The sequence below is a fragment of the Pleurodeles waltl genome, chromosome 11 (genome assembly GCF_031143425.1).
Source record: "Pleurodeles waltl isolate 20211129_DDA chromosome 11, aPleWal1.hap1.20221129, whole genome shotgun sequence".
Classification (NCBI taxonomy): Eukaryota; Metazoa; Chordata; class Amphibia; order Caudata; family Salamandridae; genus Pleurodeles; species Pleurodeles waltl.
This window is the reverse complement of record NC_090450.1, coordinates 719,620,153-719,641,050: the sequence shown is the minus strand read 5'-3', so window position 1 is coordinate 719,641,050 and position 20,898 is coordinate 719,620,153. Positions and strand designations below refer to the sequence as shown.

The following is a 20,898-nucleotide window of genomic DNA, read 5'->3' as shown; positions in this document are numbered from 1 at the left end:
TAATAGAGAATCAAGAACCCAGAAAGAAAGAACTTTAGAACCTATGGAAATCGGAACAATCAGAAGGCCTTTGACCAAAGACGAAAAGGACCTATGTAGAAAGAATGGACAATGTCTTTATTGCGGGCACAAGGGTCATTTAGCCAAAGAATGTCCAATCAAACCAAAGAGCAAACAAGGTCCTGTCCAGAAACTTGCAGCCAATACACAAGTCGAGCCGGAAAAATTAAATCACCCAAGATGTAAAGAAGGGTTGCTCTTGGGTGTCACCGTGGACCCTTCACAGTCTAGACATCTCAAGCTGGGCTTAAAAGTTCAAGTAAAGAAAAATAACTATTTCAAGAAGGCACTCGTAGATTCTGGGGCTACCGGGAACTTTGTTGACTCCCAATTGGTCCACGCATGGGGGATCCCATGTATCGAGAAGAAGACTCCAGAAATAATACAAGCAGTAGATGGAAAACTCTTGACTGGATGCCCAGTAACTCTTCAGACTGTCCCCCTGTCGGTGATCTGTGAGGGGAAGAACCAAAGAACCAAACATAAACTCATCCTTGATGTGATCCATGCTCCTTAGTATGGAATTATCCTTGGCTTACCCTGGTTAACTCATCACAATCCTGAGATTAATTGGGCAGAACGGAAGGTCGTGTTCTCTTCAGCTCTATGTAAAGAAAAATGCTTCCAGACGTCTCAAGTAACCAAAGATTGCAATTCTTACATAGCCACTGCAGCGGAGAAAGAAGTAAAGTTGCCCAGACAATATTCATCCTATGAAGATGTATTCGATGAAAAAGAAGCAGAAACCTTGCCTCCTCATAGACCTTATGACTGTCAAATTGATTGAATCCCAGGTGTGATACTCCCCAGCTGTCGTGTATACATGAAAATCAACATTTACGAAAGTATCTAGATCAATTCTTGGAGAATGGTTTAATCCGCCCTTCTAAGTCTCCTGCAGCCTCTCCTTTGTTTTTTGTCCCTAAGGCGAATGGAGATCTTCGAACTTGTATTGACTATAGGGGTTTGAACAAGGTCACCATCAAGAATAAATACCCCTTGCCCCTGATTCCTGTCTTGCTGGAACAAGTAAAGAAAGCTAAAATCTACACTAAGCTCGATCTCCGTGGTGCTTATCATTTAGTACGAATGAGAGAGTGCGACAAATGGAAAACGGCGTTCAAGACAAGATGTGGTCTCTTTGAATACACCGTCATGCCTTTTGGTCTGTGTAATGCTCCAGCAGCATTTCAATTCTTCCTGAATGACGTTCTTAGAGTATCTCGACATATTTGCAATAGTCTACATCGATTACATTTTGATCTACTCTGACAATTAAAACAAACATGTGCAACATGTCAAGAAAATTCTCGCAGCCCTTTGAAAGCACCATTTATATTTCAAGCTAACCAAGTGTGGGTTTCATGTTACCACAGTTGAGTTTTTAGGGGTTATCCTTACCCCTCAAGGTATGGTCATGGCAGTAAAAAAAGTACAAGCTGTATCCGATTGGTCCACTCCAAAGACTGTTCGAGATGTATAATGTTTCTTGGGGTTTGCAAACTTTTACCGCAGGTTTAGAAACCATTTCTCTCAAACAGTGGCCCCAAACACTAAGTTATTGGGAAAGAAAGAAAACTCTGTATGGTCCCCAGAAGCTGATCAAGCCTCTTCAACTTTGAAAGAAGCTTTTTCCACTGCCCCAATCTTGACTCACCCTGATGTGGATCGTCCATTCTTAGTGGAAGCCGATGCCTCAGATGTGGCAATTGGTGCAGTCTTGTCACAACGAAGCAAAGACACTGGCCAACTTCATCCTGTAGCTTACACGTCTCAAAAGCTGAACGAAGCCAAACAGAACTATGTCATTGCTGAAAAAGAGCTTCTGGCGATTCGTGATGCCTTTAAAGAATGGAGACTTCATTTGTTGGGTGGCAAGTACACTGTCACAGTATATACTGATCATCGCAATCTCCAGTTCATGAGTTCAGCCAGACTTTTGACTCCTCTGCAATTACACTGGATGTTGTTTTTGCCGAATTTGATTTTGTGAACTTTCCGTCCTGGTAAAGACAATCGCAAAGCAGACGCCTTGTCCCGCCAAGAGTCCACCACGTTGCCTACAGTCCAACCTTTCAGAGCTATCATTGCTCCAGACAAAGTCCTATGCATCATAAAAACTGAAGATTTCTTTGAAGACATCCGTAATTCCTTCACCATTGAGAAATGGCAGACATGGGCTTAAGCAGATCCCAAAAGGTCAATCAAGCAAAGACTACCTTTCCATGACGCTCGCTTGTATGTGCCCACTATCAAGCGTCGCAAGTTAGTATTTCATTGGTTGCATGTTATACCTACGGCAGGTCATCCAGGTACTCCTAAAACTCTTGAATTAATCCAACGCTACTTTTGGTGGCCTACTCTGACGAAAGACGTCAAAACAATGGTAAAGAACTGTGAAGTCTGTGCTCGCATCAAGACAAGTCATTCAAAACCGAAAGGGTTGTTGCATCCGCTCCAAACTCCATGTCGACCTTGGGAACACATCTCTTTAGACTTCATTACAGGACTACCAGTGGTTAAACAACATTCAGTAATCCTTGTGGTAGTAGATAGTCTCACGAAATATGGACATTTCATTGCCTGTAAGAAATTGCCCACCTCCAGCGAACTAGCAACCATCTTACTGAATAGAGTGATCCGTTATCACGGGCTCCCAAATAGGATTCTTTCCGATCGAGGGTCGCAATTTGCCTCCAATTTCTGGAAAACATGGTGCGGAACACTTCAAATCACGTCCACACTATCTACTAGCCATCATCCTCAAACAGATGGTCAAACTGAGAGACTGAATCAGACATTGAAGCAATACCTGCGTGTTTACACTGAGAAAGCACTTCATTCTTGGACATCAATGCTCTGGTTCGCCGAGTTAGCCTACAATAACTCATTTCACACCTCCACTGGTATTACACCCTTTTTTGGCTTGTTTGGCCATCATCCTAACCTTGCCCATCACAATCCCTCAAGAAAGCGCTCTTACACCAGCTGTGTCAGAAACCATTCGACACCTTCACCAAACCCAGAAATTGATTCAACAGCGTTTAGAAAAAGCCAAACAAAAATACAAAAAGCATTACGACAAGAAACATTGTGAGGGACCTCAGTATCAACCAGGTGATAAAGTGTGGCTTTCTACAAGACATATAGACTTCAAGAAAAAGCACAAGTTTAATCCTAAATTAATAGGTCCCTACACTGTTCTTCAGCAAATCAATCCTGTGACCTATAAACTGCAGTTACCAAGGTCATTACGTATTCATCCAGTGTTTCACACTTCCATCCTGAAAAAGGCAGTCCAGAAGGTCCGTTCTCATCCAGCTCCAGTTCAAGTACAGGGGGAAGTGGAATACGAAGTCAAGAAGGTGTTGGATTCCAAACTGAGAGAGCGTAACCTATGGTACTTAGGCCCGTATTTATACTTTTTTTGCGCCGCATTTGCGTCGTTTTTTGACGCAAAAACAGCGCAAACTTGCAAAATACCATTGTATTTTGTAGGTTTGCGCCAAAAAGCGGCACAAATGCGGCGCTAAAAAAAGTATAAATACGGGCCTTAATCTTTTGGAAAGGTTATGGCCCTGAAAGTAACTCATGGGTATCCGCATTTGATATTCATGCTCCACTACTTGTGAGGCGTTTTCATTGGCTCAATCCAGGCAAGCCAGGCCCTAGAGCACACTTGGGAGAGTGGAGCACTGTCAACATCAGGGCAGTGTGCGCTCTACGGGCGACTGGAATGCAAAAATCCAACACTTATGAAATAACGTAATCCATGCATTATGTTGCTATGCTGCTGTTTAACCTTTTGCATTGCAGAGTTTAATCCTTAAGACTTATATTAAAGGTGCTTGTAAATACTGTTCATATGCAATGTATTGCTGCAGGCTTTTAGAGTGTGCCAGGGTGTGGTCCCTTTCCAGAGCCTTTTAGAAGCTTTCTCTGCAGCATGACTGGGTGTGGTTTGTGGGCTGGGCCAGACTCTAAATAAGGGAGCCAGCCCAGCTCCATGTGCTCACTATTCAGAGGTCCCCGTGCAGAGCAGCAGCAATTTCCTGAGCTCCTGTTCCGGAGGCCTACTTTTGATCTTCCAGGCCTTGTCCTTCATTGTATTGGTGATCCTTAATCAGGGCAGTAAGACTGAGGTCGGGCTGGGCCCCCGATCCCGTTTTCAAAGGCATTCGAGTTCTTGGGCCTAATTTTCATATTAGGGGATTTTTCCTTGTGCGTGGTAATGTGCTCTTGGTTTCTGGCATTTACATGTTGACATTTGAATCGGCAAGACGCGCAATTCGTTCCTCGTGTTTAACTCTTGATTCTCATTGTGCGCTACAATTTCTTGCCATTTACATGGTAGCATTCGAATCGGCAAGATGCGCGATTCATTCCTTGCAATTAAAACTTTGATAATCATTGTGCGCGACCATTTCTTGGCATTCGAATCGGCAACATGCGCGATTCATTGCTGCATTTAAAACTTGATGTTTCAGATCGCCTGCAGTGTGCGCGATCATTTCATGGCATTTGCATATTCTTGTTGAAATCAGCAGTGTGCGCGATTCATTTTTTCTGCATTTAAAACTAAGTGTTAAAAATTCTAGATGATGCATGATATGTGCATAATAAGTCCTTAATACAATTCCTATTGTGTTCCAGGAAACGTTCAGATTATTTTTTGTCCTCATGCAAAAAGACCATATTTTGATTTTGAAAACATAATTCTAGAAGGTTCTTATATTCCTAGTCAGTGTGTAACATTTCATGAAAAGTTTCATTGAGAAGTTGTATTAATCATTCTTGATTCCTTCCCAGGTAACCAGACGTCTTGAGGCCTAGTAATTTAGTCCTTTCTTAAGTTATCCATGGTTACAGTATGACAATGCTTAGAATCATAGTCTAGTAAATGTCAATGTGATATAATCTTGATATTGTGTGTTTTAACCATTTGTTTCCTACAGGTCTCCTTCCCAGCTGTTCCCATCCTAATCACCTTTCCCCCGCTTTGACTCTCTCAGTCTCTGTGATTTATCTATCAGAGTCTTGGAGCTGTCTAGTGGTGGACATGTTGGTAACGTGCGCAGACCCAGAGGATCTGGAGTCCCCGACACTGTCGTCATCGGAGTGTTCATCGGAGTCGGAGTCTTGGAAGGAAAAGACTACCCATTGTCGAACTTCTTCTTGAGCATGTTCTACACAGAAGATATCTGGTGTGTCTGTGGATTTTGATGCCATTTCGAGACAACGATCTCTACAGTCCTGAAGAGTCTTTTTAGATCGAAAAGATCTACAGGTGTCACAATTCTTTTCTTGATGGTCTGGAGCTAGACAGAGATTACAAATGGACTGTAGATCAGTGTACGGAGATTTTGCAAAACACTGAGTACAGAATCAAAACGGAGTTTGTTTCACCAGACTTACATTGAAGTAGGCCCTTGTAAGGGCGAGAATTTCGACCCAGACGGTCTAAATCGTACGAGTATTGATGGAAACACGATCGAAAACAATACCGACGATATTATAGAAAAGATAGAATAAGTTCTAAATTACTGAACCGAGATTCACCGAATCGAGAGGAAACGCGTCCTAACCAGATGGCAGAAAGAAAACAATCTAACAAAGGACTCGATGCCCATGCGTGCTATCACTGAGGAGGAGTCACTCGACTTTGTGAGCCGAAAAGCTTCTTTTAAGAAAAACAACTTGTAACACTCCAAGCCTAACACTAGATGGCTGACCTATGCACAGCGTATGTATCAACAGCTACACATGCCATCGAACATGTATCTACAGCCACTCATACTATGAACATTTGTTTTTGCTCACTCATATATTTTCAATAGAATAGTCTTCTGGTGTATTTTACTATCCTAAAACTGTTTTTTTTCTTTCAACTGTTAATGATTGTTAATTGTTTAGCTTCATTCCGAGCACCACCTGCCTTTATAGTACCTTTAAAAGCATTTTCTGTGACTTAGGTGTATGAGAGCTGAGTACCCTGCTAAGCCAAGTCATGTTATACTTTGATTTCTGTTAGCAATAAACCCCAGATGTAGAAATAGTGATCGCTTTGAGAACATTGGGGAAACAACCATTGACAAAGCTCATGAGTCGCTGTCGTGAACTATTAGGTTTACTGATGGTTGGGACATGCTTCACAGCATCAATGCTGTTAAGCATGGCAAAAAAAAAAAAAAAAAAACTGATGTGCCCGCCCGTGTAATTTTGCGGGCACAACATCCACACATGCGTGCGCCGACAAAGTAACACAGTCACCCCCATCAATCAGAGCGGGGTCAGTAACTAAAAACAAAAAATGCGCAAACTTGGTATTTCTATTTCTTTTTTTAAAAGTGGGCAAGGGGTGTGGAAGCAACAACGGCAAAGCAACATATCTGGGTCAGAAACAATAGGGAGAAGGATGGGAGACATGGAAGCAGCACGGGGAGAACAGGGAAACACAGAAGCAACATAGAGGGCAATAGGGGAAGCAACATAGGGGAGGGTGTGGGCAGAGGCTATATGAAGAGGCACGTGGATGACCTCAACAGGGAGCGGGATGGGAAGAACTAAACAGGGCCAGGCAGTAGCGGGTGGGGGAGAGAAGTATACGAGGGAGACTGCCCTAAACCACAAGCACTCTGTGAGCGTTCTTACAAAAAAATAAAAAAGTTGTTCTTAGTAAGCCACAATACCTCGCAGTAGTCCATGCATATGTCTAGTAGGCTTGAGCTAAAAAATCATCAACTCAATTTGTACACCACTGGAATGTGTTTGTGATTGCTAAACATGCCTCTGAGCGACTGATGACTGAAGACATTTTTCTTCAGGCATTGGTAACATTACAAGATATTAATGAGTTTAGAGATTAATGTTCCTTAAGAAGAAGTGGCACTTCTCCATGAAAACTGAGGTGTGCATATGTGGCATTGCAGTCTTTATTTAGGACCCGCATCTATAAGATGTTCCACCAGTGATTTCACAAGTACCAATTCCTTGTTTTTTTCAACCTTTTACCAATATTTCAACAGTTAAGCATCATAGTCCATAGAAGGGAAAACACTGCAACTTTCGAATTCATTCTTTTTATTTTCTTAATATAAAAATATTCAAAATATTTACAGCAAATAAATATTATTTCCACAAAGACAAATAAATTACACTCAATGTTTGAAAAACGGGACCTGGAAGAGGCTTGCAACAGCACAAAAGCTGTTAGTGTTATACACTGTGGAAAGAGGTGAGAACACTGACGCGGCATGTGAAACCAGGCTCCGCATTTTGGCTAGAAAGATGCACCCGTGGGTAATATATTACAAGTCCTCTCACGGAGGGCTTCGTCCTCAGAAAAATATCAATTTCATAAAAAGCTGAAACATTCAGAGTGTTGCCTGAAAGCTGCCTCCTCGTGTGAAAGTCTATGGCGATCTGCTTCCAAAGAAGATATGGAGATAGACACTTAAGTGAGAGGAGGGAGGGTTGAAACAAATTAACATTATATATAGTGTTGGGTCCGAAGAGTGTTTGCAAATTCTTTTTTTTTTTTTTTTTTAATTGATACAAGTGTTGTTAAAAACAATACATGATGTGCTCGCTCTCTCAGATGTTGATACGTTTTTTAATTGAAGAAATGGGCGCCCCTTGTCACAGATACCACAGTTATACTCTGTCACCAATGCATCTCTAGGCCATTGAATTCAGCGAATTGGAAAAAGAGCACACCGAAAAAGCAGCACAGCTGCGTAGAAAGTGCCAATACAGGGATTTCACTCAAGTATAAGCTGTAGAAAATATAGGACTGTAGGCAATGGGGCTTCCTACTACCTTATTACACCCCTTTACACATAGGCACTTTGTTTCAACCTAAAAGCTGGGTTACAGCCAATAAAAATATATTTAAAACAAAAATCAAGTTATGGCAAATTGATAACAGAGCCATGTAACACCACCAGCACCTCGACCATAACCTGTGCCGGTACTAGCCAATCCAAGCTTTTAACAACGGAACCTTGCCAAACCTTTAAGATTGACCCTCTTTTTTTAAAGACGTGTTATTTCTCAGGGAAAATTTGATACTTCAAAAGGACCGGTCTAGTGTGACCCTGAGCATTCAACACTTCTTAAATGACATTACTTTTAAAAGTTTATGTGGTACTTCTGCTCAGACATACATCTATTTCATCCAGTGTATTGGTATCAAAAGCAGGGATTTCAGCACTGCAGATATCTTTCTCCCTGTCTGAGGAGGTCAGGGAGTATGCCTTTTCATTTCTGAACCTGCCTCACTTTTATCTCTTCTTATGATTACAGACACTAAAAAAAGAGGAGGTGGGATCAGGAACTCTTGAAAAACAGTCTAAAAACATTCTGCGTAAATCAGGTAAAGTTACCAGAGGAACCACCGAGGAATACCAGATAAAAGGCCAATGGGTCCCAAGGGAATACCTGATAAATGTCTAAGGAGGCATCTTAGGAACAAAGAAAGCTTAACAAACACATTAGGAACAACAGTGGAATATAAGGGGAACCCACCAGGAATGCCTTGGATATGGCTAGGTAACACCATCAAAGTCAGAGAAACTCAAGAAAAAGCTGCACATAAAGGGGGATCGAGAGGACTACATGTGGAAGATTTAAAGAGCCCCAAAGGAAGGCCTAAGATATGCTTATAAAAACACTCATGTCATCAAAGAAATCTAGGGGTACGCCAAATGGCTGCCCAAGGAATGCCTTCACTTGCAATTTGGAAACCCTGGTTCTGTGATAAATATTCCAAAAAAACTGGAAAAATGGGCCCACGCCATTAACACAAGAGGCAGGAAAAGGTCATGACTGAACTCTTTCAAGAAATGTAACTACTGGAAAGTGCTACTCTTTTTAGAGTTAGCATCCATCAGTTTCTGAAAATGAAACATCACCCTTCCCAAAACCAGTAGGTGGAGAACCAGGTATCCTTGTGAAAGTCTAGGAATACCAGTCCCTTCCCCCAGACATTCATGGAGGTACCGTACATCAGCACCACCATTGATACCCTCCAAAGATGACAACCATCGGGTTCAGAGAAAATCAGAAGCACCACCTTAAATGACTGCTGATCACCCCCAACGCCCATCTCGCACAGGGGCAGGCCCAGCTTAGAGCTCCACAAACAGGAGCACAAACAATGGACGCTGAACAGCCAGTGCAGCAGATAGATGACTCTGAGCCACCATCTCTGCAGAGCCACCCCCCATAGTCCTACACTTGGAATGTGCTATGTGGAAAAAAGAACTGCTGGTTTTCGGCCTTCTCCCCATAATATTTTAAGATGCACATTAATAGCAAAGCTGATTAGCAGGCTACCCAGCCGTGGTCAGACTGAGGCGGCGCCACGGTGCTGCGATAGCAAACTGCAGCACAGCCTCCAAGAGTTATGCAATGACTTTAGGAGCAAAAGGCAAAGCAGCCAATCGAGAGCTCAACAAAGTGCGAGAATGACCCGGAAGATGCACAGCAGCGAACCAGGCGCTTCCTGCTGCGGTCTATCCTTGCTGTGCAGGCTCGCCACTCCAGCGCAACTCTGGTCACATCCTTTTGGTCACGAAGCCCCACAAAGAAAACGGCCCAACTTTACTAAAGATAAATTAAACGAAGGTTCAAATTGCCTCTCTCCTTATAACTCCGAACAAAGATCCCATGTGTCCCGTCTAACCAGACAAAAGCAATGCGGCGGCACAGGCTGATTGGATTGTCATTGGCTCGAACAGAATGCTGCAGAGTCTGGAAATGTACATTAAAAACGTGGGATTTCACGTCCCGCCTGCTTTGGCCCTCGTTTAGCCCCCACCCCCCATCTCCAACAAGCCTCGAGGGGGCACGTGCGGGAGCAGCTGTGTCTTCGAAAGAGTCCAACACTGCGCTGCAGACGCCTGAGGTAGCTGTATTCGTGCACATCTCCAGTGCCACGACACTGGAAGCTGTTTGGGTGCGGGTGTCAGACGGAGGACTCCTCTGGGTTGGAATCCGGCAGTGCCTGACGCTGTTTGAGTTTCCACCGCAGCTCCTCCGCCAGGTCGCTGTAGTCAGGACGCTCCTCGGGGGCGCCAATGTTGAGCCGGATGTAGCCGTTGCTGGAGGAACCTCGGATGTGCCCCAGGCTCATGCGATTGGGAGAAGGAAGGGCAGTCGTGGGCATGGGTTGATTAGGGATGCCGTTGGCAGTTGGTGAGGGGGAGCCACCTCCATTCTGGCACACCGCATGCCCAGGCACAATCTTCAAAGACCCATCTGAGTAGTAGTAGCTGGCTGGGTCCCAGAGCTTCTCATCTGAGTCTGAAGTGGTGCTGGGGATGAACTTCGGGCTCTTGGGCTCCTTGGGCAGCTCGATAGGATACACCAGGGTACTTTCCATGGCCTTGGGGCCTCTGGACATCTCAGCCTTAAGCCTGTGTCGGAGGTAGACCACAAGTAAAAGAAGCAGTAGGCAGAGGGCTCCCAGTGCAATCACGAGCATCCAGACCAAGCTCATGCTGTCCAAGGGCGCCCTGGCTGGGAGAGTTATAGCAGGCCCCGCCACCACGCTCAAGTGGTAGCCTCCCCCTGGGAGCCGTGTGTTCTGCTCCTCCGAAACACACCAGTAAAAGCCACTGTGCATGGTGTCGGCACTACGGATGACCAAAGCCTGCAGTGTGGCATCGTACCACATCATCTCGGGATCCAGCACCAACTCCTTGCCGTTGAAGGTCCACTGTGCATGTGCCAAATTGGAAGTGAGTTCACATGGCAATGCTACGATGCTGCCACTCATCGCAGTCAGGTTCTTGGTGAGTTTAACTGTATGGATTAGAAAGAAAAGAGCAAAGTGAGAAAATCTAGCCTTGATGACCAGGCACAAACATAATCATGCAGACAAAGATTTTCTAGGTGCTCGTGCATCCTACCAGCTAGTACAACCAGTCATCTTGCTTTCAACTACACCACCTGGCCTACTACTGAAAGTTACTTTTTGCTGCATTTGCCTTACTCATACACCCTGCAAGTTGGTGTGGAAGGCCTTCCAAAACACCGAAACAAGTGCAGCACCACACCCACTGACTTACAAAATATCTATCAGACTTATCAGACTTGCGGTGCATACGAGTACAGTTAAGCATGCCATGCCATATCATACTCACCTGGTTTGGTGGAGTGTATGTTGCAACGTGCAGTGTCAGAATTATGGATGTCTTGGACCAGCGGAATCCTGTAGTAGAAATGAGGAGATGAAGATGAGGATATGAGCTTGGCAAAAGACCTTATCTAACACAGAAACTCGCAGCAAGGGCAATGGAAACATTTGCCTCACACTACACCCAGAGATCACCCACAGTTAACAGTCCAGAAAAAAGGTTCATCCCTGAGTTGCACTGCAACCAAAGGCTACATTCCCAGCCAATGAAATTCATCTTTACACCAGCTGCAGTGCACCCAAAACGACTATCCTCCACACTCATCCCATTAACAGTGCAGCTGAAGACCAACCTCCACCCCAATCCATGTCCACTGCATGGAGATATCCCATTAGGACTAGTCATAAGGCAGCCATGAAAGCCCAACAGCCAGTTTACGCTTTAAACCAGACACCCACCCCACCCCATGCCTGGTCACAGAACAGCCAGAGAATCCCTCCAACTGGTTACACTATAGTAGTTGACTCTCTTTCACCAAGTTACACTGCACACAGAGACAGACCCGTAGCCCCATTACCCGAGCCAGAGGCCCTTCTGGTTACAAGAGTCCTCTGTAGTAAGAGGACACCCAGAAGCAATAGTCTTCAAACCTGCAGCCAGAGAACCTATTTTCTCCACAGGTAGTTATAAGCCCTCTGGTTCACCAAGTCAGACTTTAGCCAGAAAGCATTCAGTCACCGTAACCAAGGGTCAATGAAGCCATCCAATCCCTTCTACCCTTCCACTGACCACGTCACACAGCAGACAGACTCTCCCTCCCAGGTTATACTGCATCCAGACTCCCTTTGTCCAGTCCACTGCAGCAAGCAAGGGGAGTTGTTTTCATCTGACCACACAGCACCAGAGTCCGGCTTGTAAATTACCTGGAGTTAGAGTACACCCCCAGCAACCATTCAAATGACAGTCGTACCCACGGGAGTTTGTTCAGAGCAATGAGTCAAATGTCTGTTACACCCCCAAGAGTAATCTCTGCTTACCCATCATGCTCTTGGACCCGCAGGCAACTTCTGAAGTCCTGGTTCCATCCGCAGTACGGGTCTTTGGACAGGATGCAGTCAGTGCATGTCCGGTACTTACTGCAATCAGCAAGAGGCATCTGGACCACCTCCGAGTAAGAGCCCGCGAAGAGAAGCTTCTGCAGAATGAGGAAGAGATCATAAGCACCATCAGAATGAGTATGGGACCTTTAAATACAAGAGAGACCAAGAGGAAAGCCTACGGTTGAGGGGGCGACCGTCAGCATAAGATGGAGAACCCGCAGTACTGGACAAAGAGGAAACTTAATGGAAGCGTAAGAGGAGAGAAAGCAGTGAAATGTTAAGGCCAGAGTGCCAAACCATCAACAAAGGAGTAAAGGGAGAGGGGACTGGTGGTGACAACAGAATCAGTACTAGAGGTGCAAACCATTAAAAAAACAAAAAAAAAAAAAAAAGAAGAGGAAAGAGGAGTACATACCTAATACCCAGGGACAACTCAGGAATTTCATTCAAGCATCTGATAAAATTCCTCAGGGCATCTCAAGAACTCTGGCATGGCAGCCCTGAGGTGTCCATAAGAATTCAATCACAGCATGCCAAGAATTCCTCGAGGATCCCATACATTCAATCAAGACACATCACGTATTCTATAAGAGGATATTAATTATACTAAGGAACTCCCATTAATGCAATCAAAATCCACTGAATTTCCTCAAATCAACCACTTAATTACATCTGGGTACCCTATAAATTCCCTCCACACGGCACAAACCTAACAAGAATTCACGCCACACGCCCCTCATATATCCTGTACCTTCGAGTGGGAGATGACAAGACTCTGCACGGGCTGTGATTGGTCAAAAACCTGCACATCCTCAATTACGTGAACATGGGTACCCAGATTCACAGCCTTGCTCACCCAGCCATTGTCTGCAAGAAAAAGTTAAGAGGTTCAGCTATTAAAACAAGGAGTAGACGTTAGAGAACTAAACCAGGATGCAAGACATTGTACATCCGTAGACGTGACACAGAACATGTCCACGACAATGTAAAGCATACAACATCCAGACTGCAGAAGAGGCAAAGATCACGTGGACAACAGATAAGGCAAATAAACTACAGAAAGTCAGGCACGCAGTGCACGATGTATGGAAAGCAGTGCACAATGAGGAAAGTAAAACACGTCAGTCAGACCCCACGGGGTAAGGTGGGGCTACTTGTCCTCAAACTTGAGGGCTGCGGTTATTTTACCCTGATGCCCTTGGGACCAGTCCTACAATGGCTCTGCAAACCTATCCAAATATAAAAGTTTTCACACTCAACTCTCGGGGTAGCAAGAGCTAGTTGTCACAGGCTTCGCAGTGGTATTAGAGGGAGTAGGTTTGAACTTAATCAACAGATCTAATAAATGGAATGTCTAATCCAACGCTTCTCTTTGCAAGAAAGTACTATAACCACAAAGTTTCACTCAATACTACAGGGAGTGCAGAATTATTAGGCAAATGAGTATTTTGACCACATCATCCTCTTTATGCATGTTGTCTTACTCCAAGCTGTATAGGCTCGAAAGCCTACTACCAATTAAGCATATTAGGTGATGTGCATCTCTGTAATGAGAAGGGGTGTGGTCTAATGACATCAACACCCTATATCAGGTGTGCATAATTATTAGGCAACTTCCTTTCCTTTGGCAAAATGGGTCAAAAGAAGGACTTGACAGGCTCAGAAAAGTAAAAAATAGTGAGATATCTTGCAGAGGGATGCAGCACTCTTAAAATTGCAAAGCTTCTGAAGCGTGATCATCGAACAATCAAGCGTTTCATTCAAAATAGTCAACAGGGTCGCAAGAAGCGTGTGGAAAAACCAAGGCGCAAAATAACTGCCCATGAACTGAGAAAAGTCAAGCGTGCAGCTGCCACGATGCCACTTGCCACCAGTTTGGCCATATTTCAGAGCTGCAACATCACTGGAGTGCCCAAAAGCACAAGGTGTGCAATACTCAGAGACATGGCCAAGGTAAGAAAGGCTGAAAGACGACCACCACTGAACAAGACACACAAGCTGAAACGTCAAGACGGGGCCAAGAAATATCTCAAGACTGATTTTTCTAAGGTTTTATGGACTGATGAAATGAGAGTGAGTCTTGATGGGCCAGATGGATGGGCCCATGGCTGGATTGGTAAAGGGCAGAGAGCTCCAGTCCGACTCAGACGCCAGCAAGGTGGAGGTGGAGTACTGGTTTGGGCTGGTAACATCAAAGATGAGCTTGTGGGGCCTTTTCGGGTTGAGGATGGAGTCAAGCTCAACTCCCAGTCCTACTGCCAGTTCCTGGAAGACACCTTCTTCAAGCAGTGGTACAGGAAGAAGTCTGCATCCTTCAAGAAAAACATGATTTTCATGCAGGACAATGCTCCATCACACGCGTCCAAGTACTCCACAGCGTGGCTGGCAAGAAAGGGTATAAAAGAAGGAAATCTAATGACATGGCCTCCTTGTTCACCTGATCTGAACCCCATTGAGAACCTGTGGTCCATCATCAAATGTGAGATTTACAAGGAGGGAAAACAGTACACTTCTCTGAACAGTGTCTGGGAGGCTGTGGTTGCTGCTGCACGCAATGTTGATGGTGAACAGATCAAAACACTGACAGAATCCATGGATGGCAGGCTTTTGAGTGTCCTTGCAAAGAAAGGTGGCTATATTGGTCACTGATTTGTTTTTGTTTTGTTTTTGAATGTCAGAAATGTATATTTGTGAATGTTGAGATGTTATATTGGTTTCACTGGTAATAATAAATAATTGAAATGGGTATATATTTTTTTTTGTTAAGTTGCCTAATAATTATGCACAGTAATAGTCACCTGCACACACAGATATCCCCCTAACATAGCTAAAACTAAAAACAAACTAAAAACTACTTCCAAAAATATTCAGCTTTGATATTAATGAGTTTTTTGGGTTCATTGAGAACATGGTTGTTGTTCAATAATAAATTTAATCCTCAAAAATACAACTTGCCTAATAATTCTGCACTCCCTGTATGACACTACAATAATCAAAAAAGGCTAGTGTCTGAACACTAGTATGGTAGGTGCTGTGCCCACCCTGTGCACTCTGTATTCCTAGGACCCCCAGGTTCTCTCCCCTGATTCTGGATAATCCCCTCTTTCTCCAGAGGTAAACAGGAGTAACATGAATACAGTACAGTTTAATTTCAATCACATCCGGTGCATAGGTGTGCTCCTTCTCAAGCCTTTTATTCTTTTCACAGGATCAGCCAGTACTCTCAAGTTCGCTTTCATATCCGCCCAGTGCTTAGAAGGCATGTCCACTCACTTGAAAGAGCAGCGACACACCGGTTGGCTTTTAAGGAGCTACTTTGACCAGGTCGCAGGGATGCATTCACCAGTGCACACATACTGCTTCTTTGTAGTGCAAGAAAGCTCAGCAGTCCTGAGATGTGCCAATTCTGCCTGGATCATTTATAAGTGTAGAGTCTCAGGGTCCTTGCAGTTGCAAGTGAAGCCACTGCTTGCTGGTCCATGGGTGTAGTCCTCGACAAGGCCTTCAGTCATTGGATAATTCAGAAGACGCATCCAAACACTGGCTGATCATCAATTTGGCAGGTGCAACCCGCATGGGCAGCTCAGATTGACAGATGCCGCCCCACACAGGCTGATTAGCAACGTGCAACCACAGCCATGACCAGGCCCTAGCAGTCACGTTGTTTCAGTCACAGTTCCGGAATGGAATTGTTCTGAGAGTCTGGAGAAGCCCCCAGACACCTGGGTCTTCCTGGGTCACTCTTCAGCGGTCTGCTTTGTTTGTGTGCCCCAAAGTGACACATGGCACCTCACTAAATCCTGGACCATCTCTCCTCTTGAGGTGTGGTGGGCAGTATCCCTCCTCTAAGCAGCAGGCATCTAGGTGCGTCACAACAGATATACAGCTTCCCCGTCAAGAGATCAAGGCTTCAGGTGATATTCCCTCAGGGATGATGGCTGTCAGCCAGACACCACAACTGGTTGCACAGCAGCCCTCCAAATACTCTGCAGAGCACTCCATTCTTTAATCATGGATGACTTGGCAGACAGAAGATGTAGGGCTAATGTCTCAACCTGTTTAAACTGGTTTGAGGTGGTTCTTCTTTCGAGTGTCCTTTCCAGGCACTAATACACACAGCCTTTGTGTAGACCGATGGTCTCACAGGAGGATTGTCTTCATTCTGGAGCACCCACATCAGAGGCACTAGGCGGTTTCAGGTTTCTGTACCTTGATGTCACCGGCTCCACAGCATCTGAGACAAAAGGGCAGGCCTCACCTAAAGCCGTTCTCACCTTTCACACCCGTCTGCAGCCCCACCCTTTCTCCCTACATCCACCAAACTGTAGTGTTCAGGAATACTACCCAGAAGCTCCTTGCTAACCAAAAGGCATAAAAGAATATCTATAGAAGCAATGAGTTTGCTTTGTGTACCACTCCATGGCACAGGACAAGTCATGGACCTCTCGTGGACAGGGGCAGGACTAGGCCTCTGTGCAGACTAGTGTGACATTATTGTCAAATATATGCGCGGTTGGGCAGTGGAACTCACCCTTTTTACAATGTATGGGATATTCCTCACCCACCAACACTAACAGGAGGAAACTGGAGGAAAAATGCAATACGTGACCTTGTTACTCTATTTTCAGCTTGATTTATGAAACAAGTTACTTACCTGTCAGAAAGGTTTCATGGATTGGAGATGATCTAGTTTCACATGCTGTGCATAATTCTGCTGTCTAGTGATTGCCGCCAGAAGTGTTTAGAGTACAAAAATATTTCTTCTCTTCAGTGTTGACATAATTAGAACCAGAGTATGACGTTTAGAGTAAGCCTACAATGCCCCAATCACATGACCACTGTAAGAAGCTGGCTCTCTATATACTATATCAAAATGAGATATAGTGTGCACAGAGTCCAGGGGTTCCCCAGGAGGTTTGACAGAGGCAATAATAGATAATACTAATGCTTGTATTTGTGGTAGTGTGGTTGAGCAGATAGGCTTATCAGAGTGTAGTGTTAACCCCTTCTGTGCCTTGGACGAGGTGACCTCGTCCAAGGCTACTGTTCCTGTGTGCCTTGGACGAGCGCCCCCCCCCCCCCCCAGTGCACCCCCCTCCCCCCCAAGGCGGGGATGGAAGGGGAAGACCTTCCCCTTCCACCCCCGACCCCCCCCCCCCTGGCAATTTGCTTCCAGCGCATCGAGGGGAAAGGACCCATAAGGTGAGTCCTTTCCGTTTTTGGGGTTTTGGGGGGGGGGGGGGGGGGGGGTGGAGAGAGAGGAATCCTCTAGACACCAGGGATGTTCTTTTTATTGTGTTATTTGGGGGGTGACCCCTTGGGCAAGGGTCCCCCCCCCCCCACCCCCGGGGGTCCATTTTTTTTTAGTGTTTCGTCCCCCCCCCCCCACCTGGGGCAGATTGCCTTTATTTTGGGGGATACCCCTTGGGCAAGGGTCGCTCCCCTGGGGGGCTATTTTTTTTCTTCTGTTTCAGGTTCCCCCCCCCCCCCCAATGGTAGACCAGCCATTTTTTTTGGACGATCTGGCGGGGGGGGGGCGGTGTGTAAGCACACTAGGCGCCAGGGATTGTGTGGTGTATGTGTGTGTGTTTGGAGGCACTCCTTGGGCAACGGTCGCCTCTATTTTTGTAGGCCCATCTGCCCCCAAGGAGGGCAGAAACCACCAATACGCCAGGGTTTTTTTTTTTGTTTTGTGTTGGGAAGGGTCGCCCCCTAAAGGGGGCACACAGGTGTTGCCCATTGGCCAATTTTGTTACGCCCATCTACCCCCGAGGGGGGCAGGATCCACTTAGGTACCAGGGACAACTTCTAAGTTCTTGGTGGTGGGGTGTTTGCTTGTCAACTGGCGAAGTATTTGTATTTGTGATTATAACAATTTATTTCTTCTTTTTCTTCTAGTTCAACGCTTTTGCTTCCTTTGCTGTGGATCCTTGTAGTTTTGGCAGTAGTTGTCCTGCGGTTTGCATAGTTGCATGTTTTAGGTAAGTGAAAGCAATTTACTCCAAAGGAGTATTGTTGACATGCATGAATGACATGTTTGTAGGTGGTGTACTAAATGCAGTATTGTGTGTTTGACATTGTCCTTAGATTTGAGCACAGTGATGTTTGTGTTGTCATATGTCTAATTTGCTTTTTTCTTTTTAGTGGGATATCATTGGTGATTGCTGTGTCTGTGCAGAGTAGTTGCTTGGTGAGTAGATTTTTCAGGCAAGTGAGTGGTATAGTTTTTTGTAGTACATAACTCTTTGTGATAAAGCTACACTTTGTTTATTACTTATTTTAGTGCTAGTTGTTGTTGGCAATCCATTTGTTGTTAGTGAGGATCATGGCTAGCCGCAAAGTGACCGCTCAGCAGGTTGTTCGCATGCTCTTTGAGTCGTGTTCAGACCATGATTACGACACTGACTCTGCATCTGAGGCAGAGGAGGAAGCAGGAGATTCTGGAAGTGAGTTTTCTGTCCGAGAGTATTCTTCTGATGAGGAAGCTACTCTCAGTGCAGATGAAGGGCCTGTGTTAGAGGAGGACATTGATGTGCCAAGAGTGCAGCAGCCTGGGGCTGAAGGGTTTCCCATTAGAAGACCTGACACCTGGATTGCCCCAAACATGGAGCAGCCATAGCTACCTGCATTTACTGGTCTCCCAGGGTGTAGAGTTAATACGGAAAACTTTTTGCCTGTCCATTTCTTTCACTTGTTTATGGACGATGTATTTTTGGAAGAGATTGTGGAGCAGACAAATGTGTATGCAGAGCAATATTTGCAGGACAACGCTGCCAGACTTAAGCCTCAGTCTAGAGCTACTCAGTGGGTTCCCACATATCTGGAAGAGATGAAAAGGTTTTTAGGTTTGACTTTTTTGATGGGGTTGATCAGGAAGCCGTCACTGGCTTCTTATTGGTCTACTAGTCCCTTGATGGCAACCGCTATATTTCCTGCAACTATGACACGTAATCGGTATTTGCTTCTTCTACGTATGCTGCATTTTGTAGACAATGCTTTAGCCTTGCCACGAGATCACCCTGATTGTGACCGTCTTTTTAAGATTAGGCATGTCCTTGATCATTTTGTGGATCGGTTTTCAGAGGTCTATGTTCCAGGCAAAGAGAAGTGTGGACGAGTCTTTGGTCCTTTTCAAGGGGCGTTTAGTTTTTAAGCAGTACATTCCTAGTAAGAGCGCACGGTATGGGATTAAATTGTATCTGCTGTCAGAAAGCAGTACAGGATATGTGTATAATTTCCGGGTCTACACTGGTAGGGATTCCAGTATTGACCCTCCTGGTTGTCCGGCCACTTTTGGAGTTAGCGAAAAAATTGTGTGGGAACTTGCTAGACGGCTGTTTAACAAAGGTCACCATTTGTACGTAGATAATTTCTACACTGTAGTGCAGTTGTTCAAGGAGTTGTTTAGAGTGGACACTGTTGCTTGTGGCACAATCCGTTCTAACCGGAAAGGCTATCCAAGGGAGCTTGTCTGTAAGAAACTTGTGAGGGGACAGTGCAGTGCCTTGCGGAATAATGAGCTTCTAGCTATGAAATTTTCAGACAGGAGGGATGTGTACATGCTATCGACCATCCATGATGAGAGTACTTCCCCTGTGGCTGTTTGGGGTCAGGTTGCGGAAGTGCGCAAACCTGCGTGCATTTTGGACTACAATAGGCACATGGGTGGTGTTGATAGAGTAGATCAGAGGTTGGAACCTTACACTGCTCTTCGTAAGTCTTATGTGTGGTATAAAAAGTTGGCCCTACATTTATTTCATTTGGCAACTTTTAATGCCTTTACTGTATACAAGGATTGTTCACCTGAGTCAAGGATGACATTTGCTAAATTTCAGGAGTCGGTGATAGAAAGCCTTATTGTGGTGGAACCGGCAAGAGTTCCTAGAGTAGAAGTGGTGGAGGATGTGGCTAGATTGAAAGATCGGCACTTTCCAGATCACATTCCTCCCACTCCCAAAAAAGACTTGCCCACAAAGAAATGTAGAGTATGTGCCCGGAGATTATTCCGGAGGGAGAGCCGGATGTACTGCCCTGAATGCCCTTCAAAGCCTGGGCTGTGTATGCCCAGCTGTTATAGAAGTTACCATACCAAAAAAAACTTCTGGGAAATACCGTGAGCGTAAGCTCTGTTTTATATTTTCATATGTTTCACGGTTGGCATCTCTGTCATGTATTTAGTTAGAGCTTTTGTGTTTGTAGTTTCGTGCTTATTTTAAAATTAGTGGTTTCTTTGTTGTTTATAAACAAAAAAAAGTGATGGCGGTGTGCGTGGGGTGGGGCTTGGAAGGCGGTGTGCTTGGGGTGGGGCTTGGCTGGCGGTGTGCTTGGGGTGGGGCTTGGCTGGCGGTGTGCGTGGGGTGGCGCTTGGAAGGCGGTGTGCGTGGGGTGGCGCTTGGAAGGCGGTGTGCGTGGGGTGGCGCTTGGAAGGCGGTGTGCGTGGGGTGGCGCTTGGAAGGCGGTGTGCTTGGGGTGGCGCTTGGCTGGCGGTGTGCCAGCCAAACGCCAGTCCACACTCCCATCAGCTGGTGTGATTCTTGTATCAGGCATGTGGGCGTATGTAAGTGATGGGCCCTTGAGTGGCGCGGTCTGTCGATGTA

General features: G+C 45.3%; 1 protein-coding gene across 1 annotated transcript in view; it reads right to left on the bottom strand.

Moving 5' to 3' along the window:
* Window positions 1-7,123: 7,123 nt before the first annotated feature.
* Window positions 7,124-20,898, bottom strand: part of SEMA4C (semaphorin 4C) — a 60,576-nt gene continuing 46,801 nt past the window's right edge. Inside the window, exons 12-15 of the mRNA XM_069214396.1 lie at window positions 13,053-13,168; window positions 12,239-12,396; window positions 11,208-11,275; window positions 7,124-10,866 (exon numbers count right to left, since the gene is read on the bottom strand). Of these exons, the coding sequence (XP_069070497.1) occupies window positions 10,028-10,866; window positions 11,208-11,275; window positions 12,239-12,396; window positions 13,053-13,168 (1,181 nt within the window). The 3' untranslated portion in view covers window positions 7,124-10,027. The remainder of the gene's footprint in view (window positions 10,867-11,207; window positions 11,276-12,238; window positions 12,397-13,052; window positions 13,169-20,898) is intronic.